This window comes from Labrus mixtus, chromosome 1 (genome assembly GCF_963584025.1).
Source record: "Labrus mixtus chromosome 1, fLabMix1.1, whole genome shotgun sequence".
Lineage (NCBI taxonomy): Eukaryota > Metazoa > Chordata > Actinopteri > Labriformes > Labridae > Labrus > Labrus mixtus.
Genome location: NC_083612.1, coordinates 34,124,311 through 34,133,539, shown reverse-complemented (window position 1 = coordinate 34,133,539; position 9,229 = coordinate 34,124,311). Strand labels below are relative to the sequence as shown.

Here is a 9,229-nt window from a genome sequence, read left to right as displayed (position 1 = left end):
GGCTGGCTCTCTATCGCAGAGAAGAATCAAGGTCCAAGAAACACAACACTGGATGTAAATGAAACTACAGACTCAGAATAATTAAAGTAACTCACAGAGAGAATCAGAATGCAGACGGTGCAGACAGTATGCTGTGTCCACTGATCATCATCAGTCGCCTGATCTCTCTTTTGATTATTGTGAAATAGAATTTACATAATCTGTTACCTCCTCGGGTATCACCATGTTTGTAGTTTACAACATGGCCTGAGCCTTCTGGTACGCCCTCTAGAGGTATCCTCCAGTAACACTCGTAGTGCACAGTCTAAGTATTTGATCGATTATGTTCATGACACAGCATGTTGTGTACCTGAACACAAGGTGAAACAGCTTTCTGGGACGCCCAAAAGGACTCGAGAAATGTCAATATTTGCTGACCTGGGAATTTGAATGGACCCCGTGTTGCTCCCTCTTTTTCTCTCTCTGCAGCTTTTGGTTGAAAACATGCCTGAAGTCGAGTTTTCAGTACTGCCATTCATTAACAGATTATATCATATTAAAACACGTTGTATTGAAGAGGATCAAAATGGACCCGAATTAGACAACTTTCATAAGCAGATGGATCAGAGTTGAGGTTAATCTAAGGCTGTTCTGGAGATATAACGGGCGTGTTAATAGATTAGCTGTGCCGCAGACGACTCTTTAAGGCATTGAAAACCTGAAGCAAACACTTTGACTGGCGATCCTGCAGAGAGGCTTGTTGTTGACGCTGTTTACTTTGTGCTGGTGTGGGGAAACGAGTGTAATCAATAATGCTGAGCTCTTACATTCCTCTCAGGTGAGCCTCGCACAACAAAACAAAAAACAGAAAGAAAAAAAACATTAAGTAAAACGAGCACGGAGAGAAAAAAAAATGCTGCGTTTCAGGAGGAGAGCTGCAAGGAGCTGAAGGCTGCTCGGAACATTCAACGCTCATCACGTCTTCCCCTTTACAATTAAACAGGCTAAATATAATCAGTACATTCAGATAAGCTGTGCAGTCATACTGTGTCTGCAGCCTATGTACAAGTACATCTGTAATTACTTCAACTACTTCTTTATACTGTGTGTCTAATTAGAAAAATGTGTTGCACAAAGTTCATTTCCTCAAACGCTTTCTGTGATTGAAGGAAGATAATAAAATAAAGGTAAAATTCTCACATTCGCGCGGATAAATTCATCAAAAATAAGTTTGATCAAAATACACTGTACAGTAATCATACGAAAAATAAAAATATCCTACGCTGGCTATACGATAAATCCTGTTCGGTTCATCTGCTGGAGGTGTTAAAGACAGACCGTCTAATCAATGGGCTCCCAGTTTATAACAATGCAATTAACTACTAATGTTAAACCTCTATGTACAGTTTATATAGTATGCACTTGCTGATTTTATTGTACAATAGCTGTTCTAATATGTTGGCAGAAAGACCACCTGAAGTGAAAATTCTGGTTCAGATAAAGTCCCACCAGTGTTCTGCACACTCGGCCACAGCACACACAGGGTTAATAATTCCATCCTCTCATGTTTTCATGGTGCAGATTGGAACCACGATGACCAGGATCACCGTGCAGGTAGCGGCTGCGATCAGTGCGCCGATCTTGCACGCCTTCGCCCTCCTAAACTCCGCCTCCTTCCTCTTCAGCAGCGAATCAAAGCCCGGCGTGTAGACATCCTCCATCCAGTACTCCAGGTTGTTGGGGTTCAGGGACTCCTGGGTCTGATGAAAAACAAACACACAATGTTTTGATTCAAGCTGTGAAGAAATAGAGTCAGCTGCACGTTTCCTTGTACAACACAGAGATAGAGTTATTAGAAATTCAAACCATTAGTTTTATTTTAAGAGCCTGTGGTCAAAACTTATTCAAGGCTCTACTTATTTTTCAGTCCTGATTTTCTTTAAACCAGGAGGATGATTTTATGCTTTTAAACAAAGAGAAATCCCATGTTAAATACACTAATTTTAAATTAAACATTTTCATGTTTTAATAGAAACAGACTATCATTGCCAACATGTCTAGCTATCCAGACATTGTGTAATCATGAACACTACTTAATACACTGTAATGAACATCTCTGTTAAATACATTTTAAGCTGTACTTTAGCCTACAGAATGTTTGAAGACTAGTGCTGAGCATTAACTAGTTAGGGCCTGTTAGGTTGGGGTTGTTTCTGTAGTAGATGAACAATGATGAAATCGTGAAACAGACTGTGGATCATCTTAGATTTATTCAGCCATGGTCAGACAACATAGAAACACAACACACATGGCTGGCAAAGTGCGGACCATCACTGACCCATGCTGACCAAGATCTCACAATCATTGACAATCATTGGTAAAGTCTTCATCTTCACAGTGTTGATTATATTCTACTAGAAGGTACAGCCCACACATTCCTGGCTGCTTCTGTTCATCTCTAAAAGACTAGAAAGAAGACATCACCTTGACTCTTACATTTCCTTTTCAGCTCACAACAGACTCTTCAATCCAAATATAACTCTGCTGCTATGAGGTCTCTAACACATATGTATTACAGCTTCACAAACCTAAAAGAAGAATTACTCTTAGATGGTTGACACAATTCAAATATATATCCACAAAATTATCAAGATGAATGAATTCATGAAAATACGTACTAACAGGGCCTGTGTCCACAGACAGCGCTTTTTGCGCCCTGAACACCACTTCAGAGCGTTTCTCACCACCGCTTATTGTTGGTACCTTACAGTACCAAGGTTACCTTCTCCTTCCCTTGGTAATGACAAATAGGTGTGCTTAATATTGTCTTTAATTCAAGGAAATATGATCAAGGAAACATGAAAACAATGTCAAGGAGTCGTGTCCTGGCATCAGCAGCCGCTCTTCACCTGGAAATTAAACCCTTGAAAAGAAGAGTCAGACTAGTGTCTCCTCATCATTTGTTGTGGACAAATTTGATGGTTGTAATTGTTTTGATTGGTCACTGAGGGAGAAGTAACATTGATGAGCGTGTTCTTAAAGTTAAACTTCCCTCAACTGCGACAAGAAACAGCTGACACCGAGGGCGTTTTAGCGCTTTGGACTTTGAGCGCTGAACTACATTGGGTTTGTATCGCAAACACTGTCTGTGGACACAGACCCTTAACCATGTTTAATTAACATCTGAAGTTGATACATTATTGTTTTTCATTGCGATTAATCGCTTGCTTTGTACCTTTAGGCTCACAATGGATGAGCCTCCTCAGTGTCTCCCTATAGTCACAGTCATGGAAAACAACAACACCGCTGCATCTTTGAAAGTCATTTCATCTATTTCAAAACTCTCAAAGAGCTCAGCTGGTGAGTCAAAAGTAAATATCCACCTTATGACTTCAAACATTTACCTTCACTTGAGCTGTTTTTATTTAGTTTTTGCCGAGGTTAAGTTATTGTCATAACCTTCAATCTACCAGAAGGTCCTTTACTTTATTGAAGTAAACTACTGGGTTGAATTTCAACAGCCAGTACTCTGAGCTTAAGACAGTGCAACAATTCAAAATAAAAGCCAAACTATTTAAATTTTTAAATGTGAAATGATGGAATTTCAAACACATGATTAAAAATGCTTTTAATCACGATTAACTATTGACATTTTGTGATTAATCAGGATTATAAATTGTCTGACAACCCTATTGAAAACACATGCCTCTTAACATGCTGATAGATTTATTTGCTCTTGGCATTAACTTTGAATTGCATTGGGCTGGATATAGGCTCAATTCTAATGAGATCTCCCTCCAACATGTTTCCTGCATGATCCAGTCTGTAGCTTTTTACTAATTCACTGTGATTACAGTCTCTCTCTCTTCCTCTTTCTGCCGTTATCTCGTCTGCTTAAGAAACTCTTCATCCTCTCAAATGTCCTCCTCACTTCTAACTAACACCAACTGTTTTTTCTGCAGCACGTTTTTTTAACACGTTTTCATCATGTTTTACATGGTGCATAATGACATCATCAAAAAAATGTCTATGCAATGACTCAGAAGACCCAAGCAAAAATTCTATACTGTATAGGCAGTGTCTGGGAGAGCACTTCTGCTGCTGAGTTGTGAGGGTTAATGTTTACAGTCTCCAGTTCAGTAAAGTGTAGGTTCATGTTATTGTTCCACAGGAGCCATATGTTAAGATATGCAGACTGTGATACACAAAGATTGATTTTGTTTGTTACAATCTGCTCTGCCAGCAGAGACGTTCTTCATTTTAATGAGCCAACCAAAAGCATATTGAACTGAACTGATTTCTGTTCATACACTGAGGGAGAGAGAGCAGCTCACACAAACATGTTCCACATTAATATGATCGATTATAGCCCGGAAGATTAAACTACTCTGGGTGCTCGTCCCTTCATTAAGCTCCTGTCTTGTGTGAAGGAGGTTAACATGTTTATTAGTGAGGTAAAGAGCACAACACGCACTGTACCACAGCAGAGAGGGCGGGGGAGAAGGAGGGGAGACGGTCCAGTAATCGAGCAGACTAGACTGAGCATAAAGCAGGAGACATATTTCCTCTGAGCACAGCTGCCTCAGATAAAAGCGAGAGAGAGAGAGAGAAAAGCACCCGAGATGAAATGTTATTAGTGTTCACCTGTTAGTCAGAGATATTGGTAATCATTACTGAAACAAATCAGAGTGATTGAAATCTGCTGCTAGAAGTCACTCAGCCTGCAGATTGAGGATCATTAACACTGATTCCACATAATCATTCTCCTGAACTGAGGAGCAGCATACTCACAATTACAGTCACAGAGAGAGAGAGATAGCGAGAGAGGAGAGCTTCACTGTTTGAACTTATGACAGAGCTCACTGCCTTTATATCTGACATGCATCTATTTTTAGTGTCACGCTATTTGACTTTTCAGCCAACTACTCTCCCTTTGCCTCAACCCCTCTGTCCCTAACATGTTCTATCTTTCTACCTTGTTGTTTATCAGTTGGCATCTCCATGCATCCTGCTGAGTCTGTGTTTGAGGAGGGGGGGGGGGGGTGCACCATATGGTCCTGGTTTGACGATGTTCGATACCTTAATGAGTTATTGTATATTTGAAGGGGAAATTTGCTGCTGGGAAGATGGACTTGTCATAAACCCAGACTGTCTCTGCAGAAGAAAGTTGAAAAATGGTTCAGTGCTACATGCATGGCCAGAGAGAATTCAAGATAAAGGGCTGTGTCATTCCATTCTGCCTTAAGGGTTCAAATACTTCATCACCCAGAGTGCTCTGAGCTCGTAGTCTTCCACCCCAAGTCCCAAGTTCCCTATTGGATAGGCTTGACTGGAGCTTCTGTTGGGTGATTAAATGTTAAATACGAAGCAGATTTCCATGTGTTTACCTGTCAGAGAACGAAAAAGTGGTCACCAAGCAACGTGCACCGTTATGTGTACCGCACATTGCATCCTACCTGAAAGGCACAAATGTCCCATAGAGTCTGTGATAAGAGCTACATCTCCCTAGCAACCGTCTGCTTTAGTAATGGTTAATCCTTCTTTACAACGGTCATCTGCCGAGAAATATAAGACCGATGCTATGTGTAATTGGCCAATCAGAATAAAGTACTTCATTAATTATGAGTTAATTAAGTCATTAATAATGCAGCATAACAACTTCAGTGTATAGTGCTCCATTACCTCAGGGACACCTCCAGCTGTCCCCGGCTCTCCCCCTCTCTCCTCATCGCTGTTCTGGTTTAAAGAGTGACTGGGGTAACTGGAGACTTGCAATTGAATGTGTCACTTTCCTTCTTCAACATCTGTTGTAACTATGACGACGACTGACACTTTGGCTCCAATTTACCCGTTAACAATGGTCACTTGTTAATCTGTAACACCGGCTGGTGACCTCTTGCTCCTCTGTGATTCCTCCCTCTGCTCTGGCTCTAAGTAGCTCAGAATGTCAGACTCCAACATCGCAGTATTGAAACTGTTTTCCTTCTGATCCACAGTAATGCTGTTTTCTGCCATGTTGACAATGATTCCACATAATCAACCATGTTGGGGTGTTTTGACTCTGGTTCCACCCCTCTTTCAAGGCCATTCTCCACGTGCATCATTAAAGAGCCCATATTATGCCCTTTTTGGGGTTTGTATATTTAATCTATGTACCTACTTTTGTACGTTCACAATAGCTAAAGTCCGAAAAAAGTGTCTGTTTTCATGAACTGCTCCTCCTTGCTCCCTCTACGCTCTGAGTCTGTCAGCTACGCTCTGCTGAGCCCACACTGTTAGACCCCACGTGGGCCAAGTCTGCTCTGATTGGTCTGCCGATCCGCTCTGTCGTTATTGGTCAGTTGCTCAGCACGCGTCTCGGAAATGTCCCGCCTCTTTTACCATATTAGGAATGCAGCCACTGGCTCTGTCCGAGGGGAGCATAAACATTAGCACCTTAGCACTACTGTGCTACCGCAGGCTACGGCATATCGTGGGCGTGCTACAGAAGTTAACGGGCGTGCAACATGAACTGCAGGGCTTGCCACAACGAGCCAATGGGCTTAGATCAGTGATCTCACACTGACAATGACGTCGGACTGACAAATTTTTATCGAGGGGGGCTAGAACCGAGCCTTACATGCAGCTAATGCTACAGCTAACAGGAGGAGGTAGGAGAAGCCGCGTTTCTGCGGACTTTGTATTTTTGCACATAGATGTGTCTAAACATGCACAGGACACTTGGAAAACACACTAAAGAGCATATAAAACCAGAAAAAGCATAATATGGGACCTTTAATATACAAATATGATCTATATTAAAGTTCTGATTTTTGGTTTCTAACAGATCTTCCTGTGGTGTGGTGATCTGATCTGATCAGAAAAACGTTAGGGCTCCCCCAATTTTAAAGAGGACATATTCTCCCCCTTCTCCACCTTTTCAAACAGTCCCCTGTGGTCTAAATGAAACATCTGTGCTGTGCTTTGTTCAAAATATAACATGAATCAAGCACCAGAGGAGGTTTGTGACCCTGTATAAACCAGCTCTCTCAGAACGCTCCGTTTTGGTGTGTGTGTCTCTGAGCCCCCCCCCCCCGAGTTTTCCCCGTAGACATCACTCCTCTGTAGAGAGAATAAAAATGGTGGACCTGTGTAAAAGTTTTGTTCTAGGCTCGGAGTGGAGTCCATGGGTGAAGATACCAGGGGAGGGTTTTTTTACCAGAATCCCACTGTGACATCACAAGGAGAGAAAAAAACTGAGCATTTTTTTCTGTGTTGTAAGACTTATGCAGACCACAAACAAAGGACTGGATGGGTTTATTTCACATTTTGTGGGTCAGTAGGCACTCAGGTTACCCAAATATATGTTCACAAACACTGTACAAGTGGATTTTTCATAATATGACCCGTTTAATACATAAGATCAGATCTGCTGTCTTGTGGGGCGAACCCCGAGGACAGCCGAGCACGCACTCTGTGGATTGTCACGTGAAAAAAACGATAGCCAATTAGAAAGCAAGCTGTCTAAAGGAGGAAACAACAATCAAACAAATCCATTTTAACTCACCTCCAGCTCGCACTTTAACATGTACAGCCCATGTTCAAACTGTCTACACATCTTCATCCATTACTTTATATTTTTCTTTGTTACTTCTCTGTACAAAGTACACCAATAACTATGATTACCAAATCTTTCTACTCGTCTCCCAACATATTTGTTTACTCAAAAGTCGCTTTCAACTGCGAGAGATTTAGTAAGAGTTTGAGTTTTTTAGAGTGAGGACTCTGGTTGTTGGTGAATGAATCTGTTGTAGGGCTTTTACTCTGCTGGAGGAGCTGTAAGTGTGAACACAAACAGACTTCACCCGGAGTTTCTCCTGCCAGACCCTTAGTATTTATTCTGCAGCAAGTCCAAGTGAGCTGATGTGAGAATGCAGCAGGACATTCTCAGGAGAAATCACCTGCAGCCAATAGAAGGGGGTGGTGACGTTTATATACTGTGACTGCTGCACGCTTCATAGAGTGTCTGCATGCAACCGCTATGATCTCCCTGCACGTAAATAAACAGCTGCAATATGTTTTCTGTTCTCCAGGATGCTGTTCTCCGCTCTTTTGTTATGGTGGTTGGTGTCTTTCTGTTGAACTACATGTGGCATTGCTAAAGATACAAATATTTTCATTATAGTATCATATAGTGGACTCTGTTGCGTCGCCTGAATATTGGAATCTCTGGAGCAGTCCTCCTGAAATGATCTAGATATTTACAGGAGTGTAAATGTGAAAACGGCTTTAGTGTGTGGTAAGCTGTCTTGGTCTAATCATTGCTCTCCTCATGTTGAAAGGAGAAGACCCCAAAAATTACAATTATCGAGAGCATAGCATTTACCTTTCACAGATAGATTAAGTTTAAACAGCCACAGTTACACAGTTACAGGCAGTCATGCTCCTTTCACCCCGTCTGTTCTGAGATGTGTCAGCATTCAGTACCTGCAGGTCCAGAGCGGTGAGCTGCTTCCCCTTCTCTCCTGAGCTGCGTTTGTACTCCTCCAAGGTCCAGGACGGCTGGCCACGCTTCCCGTCCGACACACTGGTGAGCCTCAGGTCCGTGTACAGGGGGCTGCCTTTGACGTGGGCTTTAACGGAGGGGGGGAAGGGGTGAGGAGAGAAAACCTGCTCGACCAGGTAGGGGTCCTTCGGAGGTTTAGGGGGGCGGTGGGCCTGGGGGAGCTCGTACTGACGCTCTCGCTCTGCCTGGAAATTAAGACAAGACAGGTCATAATATATCTTAATTTAAGATCGACAGGAGAGTCACTCAGAGTGTATGAAGCAGAGCGTCCGTCTGAGCATTCAGAGGCTGTCATACTTTATACACAGTGTACTGTTAAATATCTTCAGACTGCAGAAGTAAATGTCTAGTGAGGTGCTGAGATGCTGCTCAATAGAATCTAGAGGATTGCACAATCATGCACAAACAGGGAACAGTCTGTCATTGCTGCAATTTAGGTTTTCAATCTGAATAAATCTGGTCAAAATACATTTAGTTGAGTTTTTGGATCCTGACAGACAGAGAGATAAACCGCTTTGTTAAATTGTAAGATCATGTTTTAATCAGATACATCTTTTACATCGCCTCAAACCAGACTTTATTGAAGAAATGTCATGTTTTTGAAGTAGACATACTAATGTTGTACTCAAGGAGGGAACGATTGTGTGATGTGTTGACTGTGGATGTTTCTTTAAACTTCACACTAACAGCGATCAGAACAGTGTC

The 9,229-nt window shown here is 42.0% G+C and overlaps 1 protein-coding gene across 1 annotated transcript in view; it reads right to left on the bottom strand.

Annotated features, from left to right (window-relative positions):
* Nucleotides 1-1,034: 1,034 nt before the first annotated feature.
* The window catches only part of minar1 (membrane integral NOTCH2 associated receptor 1), a 32,326-nt gene continuing 24,131 nt past the window's right edge, over nt 1,035-9,229 (bottom strand). The window contains exons 2-3 of the mRNA XM_061042796.1: nt 8,446-8,709; nt 1,035-1,739 (exon numbers count right to left, since the gene is read on the bottom strand). Of these exons, the coding sequence (XP_060898779.1) occupies nt 1,542-1,739; nt 8,446-8,709 (462 nt within the window). The 3' untranslated portion in view covers nt 1,035-1,541. The remainder of the gene's footprint in view (nt 1,740-8,445; nt 8,710-9,229) is intronic.